General features: G+C 43.1%; 1 protein-coding gene across 1 annotated transcript in view; it reads right to left on the bottom strand.

Moving 5' to 3' along the window:
* BCKDHB (branched chain keto acid dehydrogenase E1, beta polypeptide) overlaps window positions 1-24,620 on the bottom strand; it is a 220,415-nt gene extending 195,795 nt beyond the window's left edge. The window contains exons 1-3 of the mRNA XM_005869953.2: window positions 24,589-24,620; window positions 6,068-6,145; window positions 2,354-2,422 (exon numbers count right to left, since the gene is read on the bottom strand). Of these exons, the coding sequence (XP_005870015.2) occupies window positions 2,354-2,422; window positions 6,068-6,131 (133 nt within the window). The 5' untranslated portion in view covers window positions 6,132-6,145; window positions 24,589-24,620. The remainder of the gene's footprint in view (window positions 1-2,353; window positions 2,423-6,067; window positions 6,146-24,588) is intronic.
* Window positions 24,621-24,626: the final 6 nt, after the last annotated feature.

The raw sequence follows: 24,626 nt of genomic DNA, 5'->3' as shown, positions 1-24,626 counted from the left end.
CATTATAAACTTTTGAACAATAATAGATACAGAGGCAGAGCTGCCTCAAACAGATTGTCAAACTGCAGTGGGAAGGCCGGGGAGGTTTGGGGGGCAGGAGGGAAGGGGGTAAGAGAACAACCGAAGGACTTGTATGCATGCATATAAGCATAACCAATGGACATAAGACACTGGGGGCTAGGAGGCCAGGGCATTGTCAAGGGCAGGGAAACAAAAAAAGGACACATATGCAATACCCTTTGTAATACTTTTAGCAATAAAAAAAATAAAAATAAAAATAAAAATAAAAGAATTCAAAAAATAAATAAATAAATAAAACAACTATGGTTAATTTAATATGCTAAAGGCTCTAAAAGATAAAACAGACAGCATACAAGAACAGACAGGCAATGTAAGCAGAGATGAAGATCCTAAGAAAAAAAACAAAAGTGTAATTCGGTGTTTTAAATATTAGTTAATACATGCAAATATATTTAAATACAGTCTAGAAGTGTACAAACTAAGCTATGTACAGTGGTTTTCTCGAGGTTGTCTCTGGAAGTATGGACAATTTTTTCCATCTTCTTTATACTTTTCTATATTTCCCAAATTGTCTACAATGCATATGCATTACTTTTTTAAATCAAATGTATAAAGGCTTTTACTTTTTTTTAAGATCTAAAGTTTATAGGTGTCTAAATTAGCTGGAACTAACTGAAATAGTTTGAGATAGTTGAGACTGGCCCAACCATGTCAAACTCTAAACAGCTGTTAGAAATAGACAACTAGGCAAAAGCAGAGGGACAGAACCCAGGAAGTCAACCCGCTATTAAAGAGAAGAGAGAAGAACAACTGGTAAGTGATGTGGAATAAGCTATGGTTTCTTAAATTCAGAGAAGAATGGAATAAGAAGAAACAACAATTAGAAAAAAATATCTTAGAGACCCTCACCCTTTACTCTGCTAGCACACAGGAGCCTTACAGGGCATTGTCAATGGTAAGAAGAAAGATAGATGTCAACTCCCCCACCCCATCTTAACTGCTTTGCCAGATTAGATAAATCCGAGAGAGGAAATAAACGGTCAAAGGCATCCCTCACAGTAGGTACAGGTGAAACATTCCTCACTTAAAAAGTCAGGAGTGGGAAGGCTGGGATGGGCCACAATGCATTCTGAGAGTCTAAGTCAAATGAAATGAATGAAAGCAAGAGGCAGAAATCAATCACATGCTAACAAAAGACACCCATCAGCTGGGATGAAAGGTAATATAATGGTTCATTTTATGTATCCACTTGGTTAGGCAATGGTGCCCAGTTGTTTGATCAAATGCCAGTCTATATATTGCTGTGAAGGTATTTTTTAGATGTGATTAACATTTAAGTCAGACTTTAAGTAAAGAGGATTACCCTTCATAATGTGGCTGGACCTCATCCAATCACTTGAAGGCCTTAGGAGAAAAGACTGCGATTTCCCACAGAAGAAGAAATTTGACCTGGAGACTGCAATATAGAAACTATGCCTGGGTTTCCAGCCTGTTGGCTTGCCCTACAGATTTCAGACTTGCCAGTCCCCACAATTGTGTGTAAATCTCTGTATTACTCATTCATTCTTTCTCTCTCTCTCTCTCTCTCTCTCTCTCTCGATACATAGATCTATCTATCCATATAGAAAGATAGATACACAAATACATATATATATATATGCACACAGAAATATAGACATATCCTAATACTTCTATTTCCTGAAGAACCCTAACACAGGTAATAAAAGATGAACTCTAGCCCTAACCGGTTTGGCTCAGTGGATAGAGCATCGGCCTGCAGACTGAAAGGTCCCAGGTTCAATTCCAGTCAAGGGCATGTACCTTGGTTGCGGGCCCATCCCCAGTAGGGGGTGTGTGCAGGAGGCAGCTGATCGATGTTTCTTTCTCATCAATGTTTCTAACTCTCTATCCCTCTCCCTTCCTCTCTGTAAAAAAATCAATAAAAATATTTAAAAAAAAAAAAAAAAGATGATCTCTGTTAATAGAGACTAATAGGGCAGAATCTTAAACTAGAGGCAATGGAATTGAAATTGGCTAAGGCAGGCAGCAATAATATCAAAGATTCCTGGACATATGAATGAGGTGATAAGCAATACATTTAATGAAGATTATTTTGAAATCTATAATATGTGTAGCATGAACCAGATCAAAGGGATGCTACATTTGGAGAAATCTAGGCCAAAGGATTCTATGGGTGGCTATGGAAATGAAAAAGAAACCCATTCATATAATAAGGATATAGCAATAATATAACAGGTATATTTTATATTCTCAAGATCTTTAAGTAAAAGTTCTACAGGAATACTGTTCATATATAAAGATATTAACTTACCATACTTGTCTCGCAAGCCAACGGTACATCTAAAGACTCCACCAAAGGCAACATCTTCACCAAATATTACTGAAAAACAATGTTTAAAGAACACGTTTTATTTAATAATCCCTAAGTAATAGTAACAATGATAAATAAGTAATATAAACTTAAAACAAGACAATAAATTAAAAAAAAAAAAACAAACAGAAAACAGATCTGGACCATAGATCCAAGTCAAAGTTTCTCAATTGTGACATTATGGACATTTTGGACTGGATAATTCTTTTGCTGTAGCAGCCTGCTCTGTGCATTGTAGACATACAGAAGCATATCATATTTCTGATCTCTACCCAGTGGATGATAGTTGCCCCCAAACACACAGCTGTAATAGCCAAAATCTCTCTAGGCAATGTAACATATAAGAGGAGGAAGGGGGGTCAAAATCTCTCCAGTTACGAAAGAACCACTGATCTAAAATCTCATCTTGTTTTACCATGAAGAAATTGAGGCCATATAAGTAGTAAAGTAACTTGCTAAGTCAGAAAGCAAGAGGCAGAACCATGACTCACACTCCAGGTTCCTGAATCCCTGGCCAGTGTTTTTTTATACATGTTACTAGAGGCCAGTACACAAAATTCATGCATGGGAGGGGGGGCTCCCTCAGCCTGGCCTGCATCCTCTCGAAAACCTTACCGGGGATGTCTGACTGCCGGTTTAGGCCCAATCCCGCTATGGATCGGGCCTAAACCAACAGTTGGACATCCTTCTCACAATCCAGGAACACTGGCTCCTAACTGCTCGCCTGACTGCCTGATTGCCCCTAACCGCTCACCTGCCTGCCTAATCACCCCTAACCGCCTCTGCCTGCCTGCCTGATCGCCCCTAACCACCTCTGCCTGCCTGCCTGATCGCCCCAAACTGCTCCCTGGGGGGGCGGAGCCAGCCTGGGTGAGGGGCCATGGTGTTCTGCACTTTCCAACCAGGAATGTTTTAATAGGCAGTCTCCAAAAACTTGAACTGAAAAACCTAAAAGTAGAGTGCTCAGATTTCAGGCATCAGGTGCTATTAGCAGGATTTCTATCCCAATTAAACTCCAATTCTGAGCGCTCAACAGTCTGGACAAACTGCCCTTCACTATCTCCAAAGTTTCTTATTCGTCACTATCCCATTTTCCTAAGCTTCAAACCAAGGTAACAAACGAAACCTTTAATTTTGATCTTCCTCCCGCAAGGGAACAGCAAACCTCAATTGAAATAATTTCCCACCGCAAGTCACGTCCAAATACTGCGAGACTGAGGACTATAGGACTGACTACGTACATGCGCAGTAACAGGCTCATGTTCTAGCGGTAGGCACCCAGGTGTCCTCCACAATCCCACGATCCTCTGGTCGCATACTTCTGGTTTTTTTAGCTCCTCCTTAAGTGGTGTTTCCTTCACTCACATTACAACATCCAGGGCCTCTGGTTGGAGAGGATTTTTCTGTTCTTTGACATTGATAGATGTTTACTATTTGGAATCAGTGAAGTTTCGGAAGTACTGCCACTGCCATGAACATGTGGGTCTCAAGCGCACTCATGAAAGAAGCACCCATTCAGTCCACAGCTGGCGCTGTCCCGGTTCTCAATGAGAAAGGTACTGTGCTGAGCCATTTTCCAATTGGATCTTCCTCTTCCTTCCCCAGCACACTCCAAACCTACTCCAGGCCAACAACCCCAACCCTGCAGACCCTTAAGACCTTCCCCCTATTTCTTCGACTTTCCCCCATCAAACTCGCACCCTATCACGTTGCCTAGGGGCGCCCCTAACCACTTCCTGGGGGGCGGGACCAGCCTGGGTGAGGGCCATGGTGTTCTGGTCTCTGGTTGTTCTGGTCATTCCACAGTTTCAGTCGCTGGGCTTTTATTATATAGGATATTATACAATGAAAGTCACCGATCAAAAGAGCTGAAAGCAAAGCATTCTAACTGACAAAACAGTCAGTTATGTGACTGTAACTTAGACTGTATGAAACAGAAAGGAGACAAGTACAGTGGGACATACTGAGCAAGAAAAAAAATAATATAGGTACAAATTGAGAGGAGCTTGAGTAAGTCAAAGAAAATAATGAGAATTCATAGAGCTAACTTCTAGTCATATTAATGCACCTAACCAGACTTGTGGACCTCAGGAAAATAACACCTTTCTCTACTCATCTAGATTAATTGTTCTCAGACAGCATTCAAAACAAAATAAGATCCATCCATGAAAAAATATCCTTGGGTGAATATTAACAAAACAAAACAACAACAAAAAAAGATCCAACAATCTAACTCTTACTTCCTCCTAAAAAATAACGTGTTTTTCATGTGATCTTAAAACTAGGGATTCTCAAGTAGAAGTCCAAGGTATAAGGTACAGCCAATCAAATTTAGAAAACATACAACAGGGGGACAACTTTTTTATATTAACAATTTAACTTGATAAGATTACTTTTAAAGTTATTCCTCACCCTAACTGGTTTGGCTCAGTGGATAGAGCGTCAGCCTGTGGACTGAAGGGTCCCAGGTTCGATTCCAATCAAGGGCATGTACCTTGGTAGGGGGTGTGCAGGAGGCAGCCGATCGATGTTTCTCTCTCATCGATGTACTAACTCTCTATCCCTCTCCCTTCCTCTCTATAAAAAAATCAATAAAATATATTTTAAAAAATAAATAAAGTTATTCCTCAAAAAAAAATCTTGGCCCAGCCAGCATGGCTCGGTGGTGAACCAGGAGGTCAAGGTTCGATTCCCGGTCAGGGGACATGCCTGGGTCAATCCCCAGTGGGGGTGGGGGGGTGCAGGAGGCAGCCAATTGGTGATTCTCTCTCATCATTGATGTTTCTGTCTCTCTTTCCCTCTCCTTTCCTCTTGAAATCAATAAAAATATATTTTAAAAAAATCTTGAATGAAAATGTAACCTAAAGGAAAGCACAAAATCAAATCTTGATTTTATAAATAGACTAGAGACCCGGTGCACAAATCTGTGCATCAGTGGGGTCCCTCGGCCTGGCCTGCGGGATCGGGCTGAAACTGGCTCTCCAACATCCCCCAAGAGGTCCCGGATTGCGAGAGGGTGCAGGCCAGGCCGAGGGACCCCACCGGTGCATGATCAGGGACGGGGAGGGACGCGGGAGGTTGGCCAGCCAGGTAAGGGACCAGAGGAAGACTCCAGGGCGTGTCCAGCCCATCTCACTCAGTCCCAATCTGCCGGACCCCAGCAACAAGCTAACCTACCGGTCGGAGCTGCCCCCTGGTGGTCAGTGCACATCAGAGCAAGCAGTTGAGCATCCTTAGCATATCATTAGCATATTTCGCTTTGACTGGTTGACCAGACACTTAGCATATTAGGCTTTTATTATATAGGAAAGATGGCTGAACAAAGTGGTACTTTCCATTTTTTCTATATGCTAGAGAAACAGGAGTGCACAGTAGGTATTAATACAGAAGGTGTTAGTATAGTATCAGAACCATACATACTATGAGAGGAAGTTAATTTGATGATGTTACAGATAAATGAGAACTAATTCATAATGAGTAGATTAAAATGGGTTAACATCATGATTAGACTATTGAACCTTAACCGTTTGGTCAGGTGTTTTATAAATTTCAGGTACATATAATGTTAACCATTGACCTCCAGACAAATATTTCCGGTAAATCTTCAATTCTGAAGTAACACAGCAACCACAAGCAAACACAAAGGAAGTTTACCTGCAGTAGGATCTTTGGCCAATGAGTTATCCAAAGCACTTGTTATTGCCTGGAAAAGGTTCATTTTCTGAGTTTGTCCTGTAAAAATAAAAATTTTAAATTACATTTCATACATAGTAAAATATATAAAAATAACTCATTTCTTAATAGTTGATTACAACTTGATTAAAATCAAGGTAGAAAGGAAGGTAGAGAACACATTACATTAATTTATTGGATTATTTAAAATGATGGTAGCTCTATAGAAGATAAAAAAGCAACACAGACTTCAAGAGGGCTGTTGAAGAGGCAAAATTTACACATATTAAAAAATTAAAAAACAAGTATAAAAAAAGGAAGAAGGCATATAATCAAGTGACCAAATGTGTGTAGAAAATAAATAAAGGCTAAGCAAAGTCAGGAAAGTTTACCAGCCAGAGTGAGAGTGGCCTGGGAAGATGCCCTAAGGGGTGTTGGGAACATAAGCCATAGGAATGCACAGGCCCACAGTGGCATGTGTTAATTATGCCAATGAAAGCAAATGGTCATGGGCCATAAAAAAAATAAGGAACACTAACAAAAAACTTTAGTACCCAGAACTGCTGGTGTTTGGAGAATATAGAATCCCAGGCCTAAACAAACCACACTTGGTTCTTCCTTTTATCTTATTGCTCCAGTCAGAATCTCTGCAAGCCAACCTCCATCTCCCTAAATGGGTTAAATGGATCAGTACATGTAAAGCACAAAGAACAATACCTGACACAGTGAGTGCTGAATAAATATTAGTTATTTATTATTAGATTCTGGACTTTGTCCATGTCCTTCATCTTGGCCTGGGCATTATTCTGAAGGGTACAAAGCTTTATTTGATAAAGTTCCAAATGTTGAAATTCAAAAACATTATGACTTCAGAGCTATGATTTAAGCCTTGATGCTGCCCAGTGACCATAGTCATCCTATAACTTTGGGTCCACTCCTCTCCAAAACCACTATTCAGAGCAGAGAATGGCTTCTGCCTAAATCTTCTCTGATCCACAGGCCCAGTCTTCATTTTAGTGCCCATCTATGCACTGGTGCTCACTTTAGCCCATAGCCATGCTGATATCAAATCCCTTCAACACCTGTTGCCTACCCTGACTACTGCCCCATCTAATCTCTGTGCTCCTCAGTAGCCTGGTGTGTTCCAAAATCCAGGTTCTAATTCCCACATTGGGACACAACGGCTACTGCTATTGCCTTCAGCCTTCTAAGCACTGATCACTCATTTTTTTTCCTAGAAAAAAATTTTTCCATGGCAGGTTCTCATCTATGACATCTTGAATCTTCCATTATCTACTGACATACGGCCTACTGTTTCTCTATCTAATCTAACCCCATCAACACCGCTACATGCAGGTCTTGTTGATCCCCAATCAGATCTTCCCTGCTGCCCTCCTGGCCAGAATAAAGGCCTGTTTCTACTCTTATTTTTGATAGAGATAACAGGAATTTATTAAAGAAAATATTGTTATATCAACTATATCAAAGAAAAAACAATCACACCACATGTCCATAATTTATTTTTCTTCAGGCTAAGGCTATATCATTAATAGATACTTTCCTTAAATCCTTCTACAGCCTATAAAAATTATTTAAAGTATTTATTAGTGTCCTGCACCAGATGGTAATTTAGGTTAAATTTTTTCCCCAACCACCATGGCATTCCCACTCTTTCTCCTATTTCATACATTTCCTAAAGCAAGATTTTTATTTGTCAATTAGGATTTTCATAGGTACTACCTAGGAAGATGAAAAATGCCTAAACATCTACGCTGCTATTTATTTCAAGTCCGCTAACCATTAAAATTAATATTGAATATTTCATTGCTGCTCAGCAAATATCCAGTGGGAAGAAAGCAAAGATTTTAATAGTAAAAATCATACCAAGGAAATTTAGAAAGTATTGCTTGATAGCCACAAAGAATTTACTCATCTTATATGAAAATAATTTACAAGGTTATTTAAAGGTTATATTTCCATGTAAGCACATAAACTTTCACTCCTGAATACTTTTTCAAATAAATTCAAAATTTTAGGGTTTTGGATTAACTGCTATTCTACCAGATGCTTTTAAAAGTTTTAAATGTCAATATTTTACTGATTTTTGAGAGAGAGAGAGAGAGAGATTTGTTGTTCCACTTATTTATGCATTCACTGGTTGATCCTTGTATGTGCCCTGACTGAGGATTGAATCCACAACCTTGGAGTATTGGGACATTCTAAACACAGAGCTACCTGGCCAGGGCAGACAATTTTAAAAAATTTTTAAATAACTTATTTTTACAGTTGTACAATATTATATTAGTTTCAGGTGTTCAGCCCAGTGATTAAACATCTATATAACTGAAGAGTGGTCACCCCAATATTTCTAGTACCCACCTGGCACCATACATCGTTATTAAAATATTATTGACTATATTTTACATCCCCATGACTATTTTACAGCAACCAATTTGAACTTCTTAATCCCTTCATCTTTTCCACCCATCTGCTCCAACATCCCTCCCACCAGGCAACTATCAACATGTTATTAAATGATAATTTTTAATACAGCAACATCTACTTTCAATTCTTTTTAAAGTTGTAGTATGTTTTGTGGATGGGTCAGGAAGAAATGACAAGTTATTCACAGGTAAGATCATTTTAAATATCTAATTTCCTTATAACTACTTATTCTCCTACTGGTGGCCCAGTGCATGATTCGTGCACATTGAAAGGAAAATAATTAGAAGAAATATTTTAATACTGCTATTTGCCCTTTCTCTGTAATGGACACTGGTTACCACCTGCGGGGTGATCGGCGGGGCAATCATCAGGCTCCCATCTGGCTCCCTCAGCGCCTGGGAGCCGGGCGGCGGCCCCACCGCCCACCACCCCCACCCCACCCCCCGCTGGTTGCTGTCTGTGGGGCGATCGGCGGGATGATCAGGCCCCCCTCGCACGCTCCTTGGCCTGGCACTGACTGCTTACCTGCTCCACCATCCCGCCACAGTCCCACTCTCATTGGGGCCCATTAGGGCCGGCAGCGCCTCCACTGCCACCTGCTGCCAGGGCCTCGTCGCCGACGCCCGCCATGTTCTGTGCCACCCCCTGGTGGTCAGTGCACATCATAGCGAGCGGTCGAACTCCCAGTTGAACTCCCGGTAGAAGGGACAATTTGCATATTAGGCTTTTATTATATAGGATAGGTTATATCAAAGACCATTGATAAAATATGCCTGTGTTCCCCCATAATAAGATAAATGCACCTGTAGCACATCTAACTAAAGTTGTGCCACTGGCAAGACATTTCAAAAGAAAAAAGGCCTGGATGGCATAGCTTAGTGAATGAGCGTCATCCTATGAACCAGGAGGTCACAGTTGGATTCTCGGTCAAAGCACATGCCCAGGTTGTGGGCTCATTCCCTAGTGTGGACCATGCAGGTGGCAACTGATCAAAGATTATCTCTCATCATTGATGTTTCTATCTCTGTCTCCCTCTTCCTTCCTCTCTGAAATAAATTTAAAAAAAAGAAAGGTGGTCTATGAACACCACTAAAACTGTTATTCACAGCATCATGAATAATGATCATCACTGCTACAAAGATAAGTGGCATGTGGGCGGAATGGAAGGGACACAATAGAACATAAGCTCTAAGAGGTCAGGGACTCTTATCTGCCTTTGACCAGAGCTATATGCTGTGTTTACAATAATGTCTGACATGTAGTCGATGATTGAACAAATAAATACAAGCAGCTATTTCCATTAAGACAAAATATACACAAAGCAAATTGTTAAACAACCACTTAAAGAGGTGGGAATGAAGTAGGGGGGAAAATCTACCAAAGTCACAATTCAAAGAGACTGCAGGAAAGTTGGGGAGAAGGGATATTGCTATAACAGGATGATGGAGTATTCAATTATTTTGAACTAGAGGCCCAGTGCACAAAATTCGTGCACTGGGGGGGGGTGTCCCTCAGCTCAGCCTGCACCCTCTCCAATTTGGGACCCCTCGAGGGATGTCCAACTGTCCTCTCACAATCCAGGACTACTGGCTCCCAACCGCTCGCCTGCCTGCCTGCCTGACTGGCCCTAACCGCTTCTGCCTGCCAACCTGATCACCCCCTAACCACTCCCCTGCCAGCCTGATCGACGCCTGACCTCTGCCCTGCCAGCCCGATTGCCCCTAACTGCCCTCCCCTGCAGGCCTGATCACCTCCAACTGCCCTCCCCTGCAGGCCTGGTCCCCCCCAACTGCCACAGGCCTGGTCCCCCCCAACTGCCCTCCCCTGCCAGCCTGGTCCTCCCCAACTGCCCCCTCCTGCAGACCTGGTTCCCCCCAACTGCCCTCCCCTGCCGGCCATCTTGTGGCAGCCATCTTGGACCACATGAGGGCGGTCATCTTGTGTGTTGGAGTGATGGTTAATTTGCATATTATCTTTTTATTAGATAGGATACCTTCAGTAGGCAGTAGTGTTGAAGGGAGAGAGAAGCCTTCCACAGAGCCAGACCACTTAAGACAAAAGAGGCAAATGGGTCCCAAGGAGCAGTCTTCAGAAATAAATAAGGTCAAGAGTAGGGCATGTGAACAGTAAGTATATTTGTAGTTAGAGGAGTGATGGTTAATTTGCATATTATCTTTTTATTAGATAGGATACCTTCAGTAGGCAGTAGTGTTGAAGGGAGAGAGAAGCCTTCCACAGAGCCAGACCACTTAAGACAAAAGAGGCAAATGGGTCCCAAGGAGCAGTCTTCAGAAATAAATAAGGTCAAGAGTAGGGCATGTGAACAGTAAGTATATTTGTAGTTAGACCCTGAACAAATAAAAATACACAGCTATGATATGGAAAATTAGGGTCTTTCAGAAAAATGAGGGTTCTACCAACACTCTGAGCTGCTTAGTCCTTGCTGGAGATCTGTATATTTTAACACTGCCTCACCCTATTCCTTAGAAATCTCAGCATTTAGCACAGTGCCTACCACGTACATGACAATCAGCATATGATTGTGAAGCATGATGAATGACTAATTCAGTGGCTTACAATGACACTAACCACACTGTGAAAATGGGAAGATGCCTAAGAAACTACCTATTTTTCCCCAACAAAAACTCTTCCACCTCTCTGGATACCCTACTGTCCAGGAATCCCTTTCTATGTGCTAGGTATGTACTCTAGCCCATTTTAAGCTCTATTGAGGGGTTTTGCAATCTCTACCCCATATACTAGTAGTAAGTTTCAGAGAGAGTCCAATATCAGGGACAAACATTTAATATTAAAATGTAAATAAAGGATCTGTAAACACAGATGTCTTTTTAAGGTGCCAGTGTATATTGCATAACCAGTAAAAGGAAGAAAGTAAACAATACTGGGGCTGGCAAGAAGGAGAGTGAGGGGGTAACCAAATAGGGAGGCCCTAAGTTTCTTAAAGTTGAAGAGACTGTGACTAGAGTCCCTAAGTTGCCCCTCTCAGGACTCCTGGTAACTTCAGTCATGATATGACAAGCGATGACACTTCCCTTTGTTTTGCTGGCTCCTTCTCTACTCAACTTCTAAATGGTTTCTAAACCCATCTACATGCTGGTGACTCCCAAACGGATATCTACAATCCAGATCTCTCCTCTGAGCTCCTGATTTTATATCTGTGAACGAATAAAAGAGGTTCTTTGGAAAGGTGATCTGATCATAAATTCCTAACTGGGAAGGTGATGGTGGGTAGTCACAGCCCAGGCATATAACTTCTTTACTAAAAGGCTTATTTTGGCTTTAAGCAAGTCCTGTCTGTTGTTTTTGTGCACCTAGGTTCATATGTCTTTGAAATGCCCTCTAGACCCCTCCTTCTAATACCACCCTTTCAAACCCCTCCTTCCAAAGCAGCAATTTTCAACTGATGTGTCTCAAGACCTTTTAAAACATGCAATACCTGACTAATCAAAACATGCACTACCTTTTTCCCTTAGATTGTCAAATTAAAAAATGACAATAGCCAACACAATGATAGCCAGCCAGTGTGAATAAATCAAAATTATACCTATTTTGTCAGATTGACAAAAAATATAACACATTTTTCAGTGTACCATAGAATTTTAGTAATTAGTTTATGTGTGCCATTAGATGAAAAAGGTTGAAAATTGCTGTTCTAAAGCATGCAAGAGAGCACATAATCTTAACTCTCCTGTAATTCCCATCATGTTGCTTTCTCCCACCTTTATGTAATATTCCTTAGTTCCCTCTTTAATCTCAAATGCAGAAAAGGAACTGCAAACTATTATTCTCCAACGCATTCATCAGTCTGTTGATATGTTGCTTCCAGGTGTATCCTTTGTGGATCAAATAAATTTTTATAAAAATTATCTACAGGTTTGGATGTGCTTACATCAACATATCCAACAGTTAGCAGTTCTCCACTTGGGTATCTTGGGCTTTTGTTTGTTTGGTTTTTTGTGGGTTTTTGGGCGTGTTTTTTTGTTGTGGTTGTTAAACCTCACCCCAGGATATTTTCCATTGATTTTAGATAGAGTAGTAGGGAGGAAGGGAGGGAGGGAGAAAGGGAAGGAGGGAGGAAGGGGAGAGAGAAAGAAACATCAATATTGGGGGGGGGAAAGAGACATATGTAATCCTTTCAACAATAAAGAATTTAAATTTAAAAAACAAACAAACAAAAAAAGAAACATCAATGTGAGAGAGACACATCTATCAGTTGCCCGAATGCCCCCAACCAGGGCCAGGGATCGAACCTGAGACCCTTCTGTGTGCAGGCCAATGCTCTAACCATTTAACAACACCAGCCAAAGCATCTTGGGCTTTTTTAATTCAATAAGCACAAAATTTATCTATGCCCAAGATGCTACTTTCACATTTTAGCAAAAAGCACTACCCTCCCCAGGTGCCCAAACCAGAAACCAAGGAGGCATCCTTGAATGTCTTCCTTTGACACATTACTGGCATCCAACCCATCAAATCCTACTTCCAGATACATTACTTCCAAAACATAGCTTGAAATGTGGCACTACGGTGTTATATTTCCAGAACTGGTCGTCTCTTTACTGTTCCAGAAAACCACCTCCTAACTGCCTTCTTTAGCTCTGGCTACTATAACAAAATACCCTAGATTGGGTGGCTTAAACAACAAAAATATATTTCTCGCAGTTATGGAGGTTGGGGAGGTTGGGAAGTCCAAACCAAGGTGAGTTCCTGGTGAGGGTCTTCACATGGTGGAGAAAGAGATACTCTCTCTTCCTTTAAGGGCTCTAATCCCATTCATGAAGACTCCACCCTCATGACCAAATTACATCCCAGTGGCCCCATCTCCAAATACCATTACATCAGGGATTACGGTTACAACATATGAACAGGGAGGGGGTTGGGGCACAAATATTCAGTCCATAGTACTGCTTCCTCACTTGTACCTTTTCATCACTCCAAATCATTCATGAAAAAGCTACTATAACCAGAGTCCTAAAAAGCAACGCAGGTCATATTACCCTGCTCAAAATCCTTCAAAGCCTTTGACTGTACCTGAAAAGAAGCCCATTTCTCAACACTTCCACAAGGCCATGCCTGATCTCATGGCTGCCCACCTCAATAGTTCCATTTTGCACCACTGTTCCCGGGCTCTCCCCTCAAGTCTTTTCTCAGTACTGAACCAAGTTCCCTGCCACCTCAGGACCTTCATCCTTGAATACTCCTTTCTGAATCCCTTAGAGCTTGGTTAACTATTACCTCCTCTTAGGGCCTGCGAGGTCTCTATTATTATTTGTCCTAGCACCTGAACATTTCACTTACTGTAACTAGGATTGGTTTAAGTAGGTATCTGCTTGCTACTTTTTGTCCATCTCCTCCACTAGAAAGGCTCATCTCCATATCCCTAAGCACCTAGCACAGTTTTATGTCCAGGAGAAAATTTAAATGTATAGAATGAGTAAAACAAACCTACACATGCACACAACGCTGAAATCAGGGGCAGCAAAGGGCCTGGATGTGCTGTTCCTGGGGAGCAACCTAAGATGATGGAGGGAGCAAACACACTGATGGAGCCTGTGATGCCATTTATACCCTGTGTGACTTTGGGAAAGATACTTAACCAGTGACATTCAGCTTCCTCCTCTATAAAACAGAGATAATATCTAATGTATAGAGCTATTGTGAGAATTGAGTGAGGTGATTACTATCAAATGTCCAATATTCATGAAGCATCTATTCTGTGCTGGTTACCTTGAATTTTTCCCTAGTTAGGGAGACTGACTAGTACAACAGGTGCCAGGCACTGGTAATTACATGGATTATCGCACTGAGTCCCCACAGCAACAACTAAGCAGTACAGATGAGGAAAACAAAGCTTATGAAGACTAATAAACTTGGGCAGTGTCACAATGCTAAGTTGGAAAGTGGGACTCAGATTTTGGCATGTCCACCTCAAGAACCCCAGCTCTAAGCTTCTTTGCAATATTGCCTCTAGAGTGCTGCAATATTCCACAATGATAGCAAAAATGGGGTGGAAAACTATGAATCAAGTTCCCAGATGACAAGTAAATAGGGAAGAAACTTGAAGGTGGGTAAATTACAATGAAAGAGAAGGCTGGCAGTCTCTGCTCAAATGAGATGTAAAAGAAGCGGCATATTTGGGGAAAGCCAGGATTGAGGTAGAGTTAAGAGGGAACCAAGTGGTAGGTGAAGAAACTTAAGGATGTGCAAAAAATGCAAGACAACAAAGCAAAGTACCTAGGAGCATGACCTCTTAGAGCCACACTGAGCCAAACTACTTAAAAATGGAGCCTGGCTCCACCTCTTACAAGGGGTATGACTGGAAAAGTTAAAAAATAAAAAGTAGAAGTTTAACCTCTTTGTGTCTTGGTTACTTCATTCATAAAATGTGGATCATAATAGGATCTCTATCATAGCACTGTTATATGAGGATTATATACATTGATACATGCAAGGCACTCAGAATAGTGTCTGGGACATGGCGAGCACTGATAAAACACCTGCTACCATCACTATTATTCTGTGGGGTACCATGGAAAGGTTTGTATGACAAATACTAAAATGAGTCAGAACACAGAAGCAGAGTAGGGAAAGAGGAAGGACACACATTTGGAGTTAAGTCTGAACAAAATGAGGAAAGGTGCCATGGAGAGAATTATCTAGTCTCAAGGGTTCCCAACTCTGACATAGTAGTTTTGGTGTCACTCTACGAAAACTAGATTGCCTCATAGCACTATATTCTACCAACACTTCCAATGCTATAGGTGGAATGCTTGTGGTCCCCATTCACCCCAATTTCATGTTGAAACCTAATCCCTAATATGATGGTGATAGGAGGTGGGACATTTGGGAGTTGAAAGGTCATGAGAGTAGAACCCACATGAATGGGATTTAGTGCCCTTATAAAAGTGACTTCAGAGAGAGCTCTCTCTCTCTCTCTCTCTCTCTCTCACACACACACACACACACACGCACACACACTCTCTCACACACACACACATCTAGCTTCCCTGGCTGCTCCCAAATAAATACCAGTAGTGTCTCCCCTCCTGAGACAACCAAAAATACCTGCACAAATTTCCAAATTGCTCCCTAAAAGGTTTTGCTGCCATCATTAAGAACCACTACTCAGCTATTCTAGAAAACAAAATGTTTGGGTTTTCTTTTATTTTTAAATCTTTATTGTTAAAAGTATTACAGATGTCCCCTTTTCCACTCTGTGAGGACACAGTGAGAAGACTACAGTCTATGATCCCCCAGGAAAGGAGCTCTCACAAACAATTCTGACACCAATTTCAATGTGTGTGTGTGTGTGTGTGTGTGTGTGTGTGTGTGTGTGTGTGTGTTTAACATACCACCAAGCAATTCTGTGACACCAGCTAGGTGTCCTATAATTCAACCCAATTCTAACACAATCTACCTGGAGATAGCACTGAGACATGCTAGTAAGCCAGGACAAGCAAAACAGGGAAACTGAGACAGTTAGTTAACACATTGCACACCAGTAGTTTTATTGCTAGCTTTACCCAGTGGCCAGATAAGTTTCTATTGAATGAGTACAAAAAATGTTTTACGAAGTATCATACTTTAAAAAGATATTAGCTTGTAAGAACATGTAATAAGTAACTTCAAAATGCAACAGGTATTTAATTTTAAGGTGTGCCTTTAACATTTATGTAAAACACCATGTAATATGAAAACATGAGAATGCTCGTGATCTGCATGCAATATGTTAACCAGCCAAGCAGTTTATAGCCATCTAGTAAACTGCAAAATCCTATCTACACTAATAAAAGAGAAACATGGTAATTAGCGTACGACCGCTACCCTTTTCATTGGCTAATCAGTGAGTATATGCAATGATAGGGGGCGGTGCCCCAACCCCCCAATCAGCCCTACCCTGAGCGTGACTGAGGGTGGCATCGCAACCTCCCAATCCGCCCTGCTCTGTGCATGACAGGGGGGAGCTCCCCAACCCCCTGATTGGCCCTGCTCTGTGCGTGACAGGGTACGGAGCCCCAACCCCCCTGATGGGCCCTGCTCTGTGTGTGACAGGGGGCAGTGCCCCAACCCCCTGATTGGCCCTGCTCTGTGCATCACAGGGGGTGGCCCCTCAACCTCCCCATCGACCCTGCCTTGAGTGTGATAGGGGGCGGTGCCCCAACCCCCCAATCAGCCCTACCCTGAGCGTGACTGAGGGTGGCATCGCAACCTCCCAATCCGCCCTGCTCTGTGCATGACAGGGGGGAGCTCCCCAACCCCCTGATTGGCCCTGCTCTGTGCATCACAGGGGGTGGCCCCTCAACCTCCCCATCGACCCTGCCTTGAGTGTGATAGGGGGCGGTGCCCCAACCCCCCAATCAGCCCTACCCTGAGCGTGACTGAGGGTGGCATCGCAACCTCCCAATCCGCCCTGCTCTGTGCATGACAGGGGGGAGCTCCCCAACCCCCTGATTGGCCCTGCTCTGTGCGTGACAGGGTACGGAGCCCCAACCCCCCTGATGGGCCCTGCTCTGTGTGTGACAGGGGGCAGTGCCCCAACCCCCTGATTGGCCCTGCTCTGTGCATCACAGGGGGTGGCCCCTCAACCTCCCCATCGACCCTGCCTTGAGTGTGATAGGGGGCGGTGCCCCAACCCCCCAATCAGCCCTACCCTGAGCGTGACTGAGGGTGGCATCGCAACCTCCCAATCCGCCCTGCTCTGTGCATGACAGGGGGGAGCTCCCCAACCCCCTGATTGGCCCTGCTCTGTGCATCACAGGGGGTGGCCCCTCAACCTCCCCATCGACCCTGCCTTGAGTGTGATAGGGGGCGGTGCCCCAACCCCCCAATCAGCCCTACCCTGAGCGTGACTGAGGGTGGCATCGCAACCTCCCAATCCGCCCTGCTCTGTGCATGACAGGGGGGAGCTCCCCAACCCCCTGATTGGCCCTGCTCTGTGCGTGACAGGGTACGGAGCCCCAACCCCCCTGATGGGCCCTGCTCTGTGTGTGACAGGGGGCAGTGCCCCAACCCCCTGATTGGCCCTGCTCTGTGCATCACAGGGGGTGGCCCCTCAACCTCCCCATCGACCCTGCCTTGAGTGTGATAGGGGGCGGTGCCCCAACCCCCCAATCAGCCCTACCCTGAGCGTGACTGAGGGTGGCATCGCAACCTCCCAATCCGCCCTGCTCTGTGCATGACAGGGGGCAGCGCCCCAACTCCCCAATCAGCCCTGCTCTGAGCCCGACCAGGGGCTGCACCTAGGGATTGGGCCTGCCCTCTGCCACCCGGGAGCAGGCCTAAGCCAGCAGGTCGTTATCTCCCGAGGGGTCCCAGACTGCAAGAGGGCACAGGCCGGGCTGAGGGAACCCCCCTTTCCCCCCCGAGTGCACAAATTTTTGTGCACCGGGCCTCTAGTCCTATATAATAAAAGGCTAATATGCAAATCGACAGAATGGCGGATGACAGGTCGCTATGACGCACACTGACCACCAGGAAGTAGATACTCAACACAGGAGCTGCCCCTGGTGGTCAGTGCGCTTCCACAGGAGGAGTACCTCTCAGCCAGAAACCCTGAGCCGGGCTCTCAGCTGGCAAGCACAGAGGCAGCGGCAGGAGCCTCTCTCGCCTCCTCGGCAGCACTAAGGATGTCTGACTGATGGCTTGGTCGGACATCTCCTGAAGGCTCCCAGACTGCGAGAGGGTGAAGGCCGGGCTGAGGAACCCCCTCCCCCAGTGCAAGAATTTTGTGCATCGGGCCTCTAGTATTCTAAAACCAAGGACACTTAAAAGTAAATGGTTTACACTTCTTACCACCCAGAGAGTAAATAGCTTATAGCAGAAATTCAATTAATGCCATTTACCAACCACACCCAAGAACAGATGAAGGGAATAAATCTCATGTTGGCACATCAACATAAAACTGATGAGTATTCTAGTGAGATCCTTCCCTTAAGACCTTCCATAACCTCCCAGCTGTAGAGAGCGCCTGGGAAGGCACATTGAGCATTTCTTTAATTATTGTCAGCTGTCCAGTGGCGTTGGCAGAGCCACGTCCTGGAAACGCACCATGCCAGAGGCAGGTATGTTGTCAGCCTGACCCTTAGCCCAGGTGCCAGGGGGTGGGTTTCATTATCTAAGTTCAGCCAGGCACAAGGAACAGACGCAATTATCCGGGCTTAGCCAGGAGTGACTATTACAAAGAAGCCACAAGAATGAAATATTACAGCTTGATCTGTAACCATGACTATAGCTTGATCTTTAACCATGATTTCACATAATTTCCTTTGTTTTAAACTCTAGTAAAACTTCCTGGAATTATACTGTATAAAATAAATGCGCTACACCGGCTCTGGGTCACTGTCTCTCCATCAGAGGACAGGTGTCCCACGGGGTCCCTGCTTTCCCTACTGTTTCTGCATCTGTCTTTCATTTTCTCAATCCCCCATCGCCCCTACTCAGGACTCGTGTCTACTCTCTAGCCGTGCTGGTCATGGTCCAAGAGAGAAATAATAATACCCAGCCTTTAAAAACCCTCAAAACAAAAGTCCCAACATGCTCTCTCCCTCCAAGGAGCAGGCTGGCCTCTTTCCCTTCCCCCTCTTCTTCCCCCACAGACGTGCATCTCCTAAACTCTAAGGGACTTGCAACCAGGAAGCAATGGCAGTGGCAGCTCGTCCCAGGCTAACCCCTGAACTGGTCCTTAAGGCCCCCTTTTCTCTGACTTCTTAGTGAGCCTAAGCAGCCCAGCTCATTTCCCCACCTAGTCTTTCTCATGTTGCTTCTTCTATCCTGAGCCCTTCCTTGTTTCGCTGTCCCCAGTTTTAATAAACATTCTCTAAAAATCATCTGGGCATGCCCGGACTATGTGGCTCAATGACTCAGTGTCAATCCATCAACGAGGAGGTCATGGTTCGATTCCCGGTCAGGGTACATGCCTGAGTTTGGGGTTCCATCCCCTTAGGGGGCATGCAGGAGGCAGCCGGTAGATTGATTCTCTCCCATCATTGATGTTTCTCTCTCTCTCTCTCCTTCTCCCTTCCTCTCTCTGAAATCAATAAAAACATATTTTTTTAAAAAAGGCTTCCTGAATAATCAACAGAAAACTCACAGGAGAGAACCCTGATACCCAAGGACTGAAGGTGGAGACCACATAGAGACTGGTAGGAGGGGGAGAGGCATGAAAGGGCTGGCCAGGCACCCACAGACAGCAACTGAAGTTCTGGAGAGATATCTCAGCTGTGGGGGCGGGGGTGCTACTGAGAACTCTGGGATCTAATCCCAAATTTGGGCTCCCCAGCAGAGAGCACCAAACTGAGGAGGGTACCCACATAACATCTAGCTGTGAAAAATCAGTGGGGTGCTGTCTGCCAGGAAGTGGCAGCTGAAAGTTCGGGCACTCTCTTGAAGGGATAATGCACAAAAATTCCCTGTGGAGCCACCCACCTTGTGCTCTAGAAGAGGGAGGGTGAAGTGGACTGGAGCTGTGAAAGCAGAACCCAGGACTGGGGACTTAGGAGATAGAGTTCAGAAGGCAGACACCTCAAGTTTCCTGGGCTGTCATTCCCTCACCCAGCAGAGGACATCTTTCCCACATAGACATTTGCCTTGCCTGAAGGGAAGACAGTCGACACACCCTATTGGAAAACACCTTGCTTTGAGGCCATTTAAGAGATTAAAAGTAACAATTAGACTCCAGGCAGAAGCCACTGCCCCACCCTGTTGAAAAAATTCTAGCTACACCTGAGGACAATTGCCTGGGGGCAATTCTAGTTGAAATCCTATTAGTCTGTAGACAGAGGTGGTCTCTGGAGCTTTTGAGTCTTTGCCTGATCCAATTAGTCAGAAACAGCCTTTAACACTGTCCTGCATTAGAGATTGATTGAGAGGTGTAGAGGATCTACCTAATACATTGTCACAAACCCAAACAACCAAAATGAGGAAACAAAGAAACAACCTCAAAATGAAATAACTAGAGAATTCTCCAGAACAATAGATAAATGAAGCAGAGATAAAAAAATTTATCAGTAACAGAGTTCAGATTAATGATGGCAAAAATGCTCAACAGTATGAAAAAAGATATAGTAACTATGAAAAAAGAACAGTCCGAGATAAAGAATGACATAACACAAATAAAGAACACATTGGATGGAATACACAGCGGATTAGGGGAAGCTGACGGTTGAAATAATGAATTTGAAGATAGGGTTGAAAAAATTTTTCAATCAGAGAACCCAGAAGAAAAAACAATTACAAACCATGAGGATAGATTAAGGGAGCTGTGGGACAATGTGAAACATAACAATATTCAAATATCAGGTGTGTATGAAGAGGCAGAAAGGGAGAAGGGAATAGAGAATGTGTTTGAAGAAATAATGGCAGAAAACTTCCTTAACCTGGCAAAAGAAAAACTCACACAAGTCCAGGAGGTACAGAGAACTCCAAGCAAGAAGAACCTAAACAGGCCCACACCCAGACACATAATAATTAAAATGTCAAAAATTAAAGACAAAGAGAGAATCTTAAAGGCAGAAAGAGAGAAGGAAACTGTTACCTACAGAGAAGCTTCAATAAGGTGGATACCTGATTTCTCATCAGAAAACCTACAGGCCAGAAAGGAATGGAACAAAGTATTCAAGGTAATGAAAAGCAAGGATCTAAAACCAATATTACTGTATCCATCAAGGCTATCATTCAAAACAGACTGTCAAATAAAGAGCTTCCCAGACAAAAAAGAAAGGGCTAAAGAAGTACATCACCACCAAGCAAGCATTACAAGAAATGCTAAAGGGATTGCTGTAATGAGAATAAACAGAAAGAGAAACGTAGCCATACAGAACTAAAATGGCAATAAATAAGTGCCTATCAGTAATATCCTTAAATGTAAATGGATTAAATGCTCCAATAAAAAGGCATGGAGTAGCTGAATGGATGCAAAAACATGACCCAACTCTATGCTGTCTACAAGAGACCCACCTCAAAACAAAAGACACACACAGGATGAAAGTGAAGGGATGGAAAAAATTTCTTCCATGCAAATGAAACGAAAAAAAAGCTGGAGTAGCAATACTCATATCAGACAAAATAGACGTTAAAAGCATCATGCTAATCAAAATAAGCAAGTTGGAGAAAGATAAGTATCAAATGATCTCACTCATTTGTGGAATATAATGAATAACATAAACTGATGAACAAAAATAGAGCCAGAGGAGGGAAAAATATTCTAGAATATAATAGAAGTAATCCTGTTATTTGCAGATTTTTAATATTTCCTACAACTTTTGTGCTATCATACTATGTTAGTACAGTTTTGGTAATATTATTATACTTAAAATCTTTTATTCTTGAAATATTAATGTTTATTACATGTAATATTATTATATGTAAGATCATTTTTCTTAAATAATTGGTGTCTATTGCATGTAACATCATATTTAAAATTGTTTTTGTTGAGATATTAATGTTTATTGCATGTAACATTATATTTAAGATCGTTTTTTCTGAAATATTAAGGTTCACCACATGTAACATTATTATATTTAAAATCATTTTTCTTGAAACTGAAAAAATAAATAAATAAACAGACTACTGGCTGGCCCTAGGGCAGTGATGGTGAACCTTTTGAGCTCGGCGTGTCAGCATTTTGAAAAACCCTAACTTAACTCTGGTGCCGTGTCACATATAGAAATTTTTTGATATTTGCAACCATAGTAAAACAAAGACTTATATTTTTGATATTTATTTTATATATTTAAATGCCATTAAATAAAGAAAAATCAACCAAAAAAATGAGTTTGCATGTCACCTCTGACACACGTGTCATAGGTTCGCCATCACTGCCCTAGGGCCTAGGCAGACACACTTAGGGCCAGGTCCCCTTTCCAATAACAGCATCAGATTCCACAGCCTAAGGGCTCAGTCCTACAAGACTATCCCCACTGGCCAATTCAGATGCCAATGGCAAATCCAGGTTGTTTCCTATGCTTCTTCTGACTGACCTGATAAAGATTGGAGGTTCAAACAAACTCCTTCTTTAGTTCAATTAATTTGTTAAAGCAGCTCACAGGACTCAGAAAAACAGTTTACTTACTAGATTGCCGGTTTATTATAAAAGGATATAACTCAACAGCCAGATGAAAGAGATGCATAGGGCAATGTATATGGGAAGAGGCAAGGAGCTTCCAGTCTCCCTGAACGCACCCTCTCCCCAAATCTCCACCTATTCGCCAACCTAGAAGCTCTCTGAATCCTGTCCTTTTGGGTTCCTATGGAGGCTTCATTACATAGGCATAATTGATTAAATCATGGGCCTCTGCCAATTCATTCTATCTCTAGTCCCTCTCCCTCCCCAGAGGTCAGGTGGGTGGGAGTGAAAATTCCAACTCTCTAATCACATGGTTGGTTCCTCTAGTGACCAGCTCCCATTCTTAACAGACTTAGGGGCTTTGCAAAAGTCAACATTAACATAACAAGACACCTTTATTGCTCCCATCACAAGAAATTCCAAGGGTTTTAGGAGCTCAGTGCCAGGAATGGAACAAAGACTGAATATGTAGCCTTAATTATAAGTCACAATATCACAGTACACCTGTGATTTCAGCATGATACCCAACATTCACCCTCATACATACAAATGGGAGTATAAAATGGAAATCTGAGCTATGCATTAAAATCCATTAAAGTGTTCATTTCTTCAAGTCAGAAATATCCTCCCTGGGACTTTATCCTAAAGAAATAATGTCACATAAATGACACATGAAATGTTCCTATCTGCATTATTTATAACACTGCAAAAGTATAATATCTAAAGCATAATGGTAATTATTTAAAGTTTCCATTTATTGCTGAGTGTAGTCAGAGACTGTGTCAAGTATACCATACACATCATCTTTACTTAGTCCTCATAACAAAATCCTCTGAAGTGGGCATTATTATTAACTCGTTACTTATAAAGAAACTGAGGCTTACGGAGGGTAAGTGATGAGTCCAAAGTTACAGGTATCAGGACCTAAACAGAACCTAGGACAATCTGATTCTAGGACCAAGATTTTAACCATTCAATCAGTGTTTCTACTCCAGAGGACATGTCTTCTAAAGAAGGTCACAAAAACTCTATAACAACATGGGAGATGCTTTTGATCAAATGATGCAGACTGTATTTGTACTGAAACTACAATTATGGAGAGATTTAATCCCACTAATGTGTCTGTGTAACCTTGGGCAAACTATCTCAAGCCCTCAAATAACCTAACTGAAAATGGGAATTTCAACATGACCAGCCTCTTTAAGGTTGTCCTAAGCATCAAAGGAGTGCCTGCCCCTGGTAAGCCCTCAATAAAAGTTCATTCTTACTTATTCACAAGTAAACACACACACTTCAGCTCTAGCCCCGGAGAAGTTTTTAGACAAGGAAAAGGGAACCGTTTTGTTCCCGATGTTCTGATGACAGACACTGGACGTTTGAAGATTACACAGAACTTGCAGAAGAAATCGTAAAAGTCCTGCCATAGTGTGAGGTGTGCTCTATGTCCTTCCCACCTCGGGCAGCACTGGAGGCCGTCTCCTCCCCTCACCTGCAGCCTAGCCCAGCACAGGCTCAGTACTAGGCTTAGCTAGGAGCCTGGATCTCTCCCGTCTCTGGAAAGAACCTATTCTGTGACCTTGGGAAAATCAAATCAATTACTTCCTCTGTTTTCTCTAATCTGCCAAAGGAAAAAATAAAAATAAATAAAGAACCTTCCTTGTAAACACCGCAGCCTGTGGTGAGTGGCCCGGGCCCGGGCAAGCTGAACAATATCTAAGCCCAGGGAAGGGAAAGCCAGGATGGGGAGCGGAGAAAGGGGGTGAACCCTCGGCGACACCCTTCACCCTCAGGCCCTTCCAGACTCCCACCCGTGTCGAGGGTGCAGAAGGGCTGCCTCCCAAGAGTGAAGCTGTCACCAAAACAGAGCCAGGAGGAGACCCCCGTCGGCCCCAAAGGCCGGACGAGGCTCCAGGGAGCAGGGCTCGGGTTACTCGCGTGGGTGGCAGCGGAGCGCCCAGGGCAGCCCCCAGCTCACCGTACTCCTGGGTCTCCGGGTCGGGCTGGAAGGTGAAG

Source organism: Myotis brandtii, unplaced genomic scaffold (assembly GCF_000412655.1).
Source record: "Myotis brandtii unplaced genomic scaffold, ASM41265v1 scaffold31, whole genome shotgun sequence".
NCBI classification, from domain to species: Eukaryota; Metazoa; Chordata; class Mammalia; order Chiroptera; family Vespertilionidae; genus Myotis; species Myotis brandtii.
This window is presented reverse-complemented; position numbering and strand designations above follow the sequence as displayed.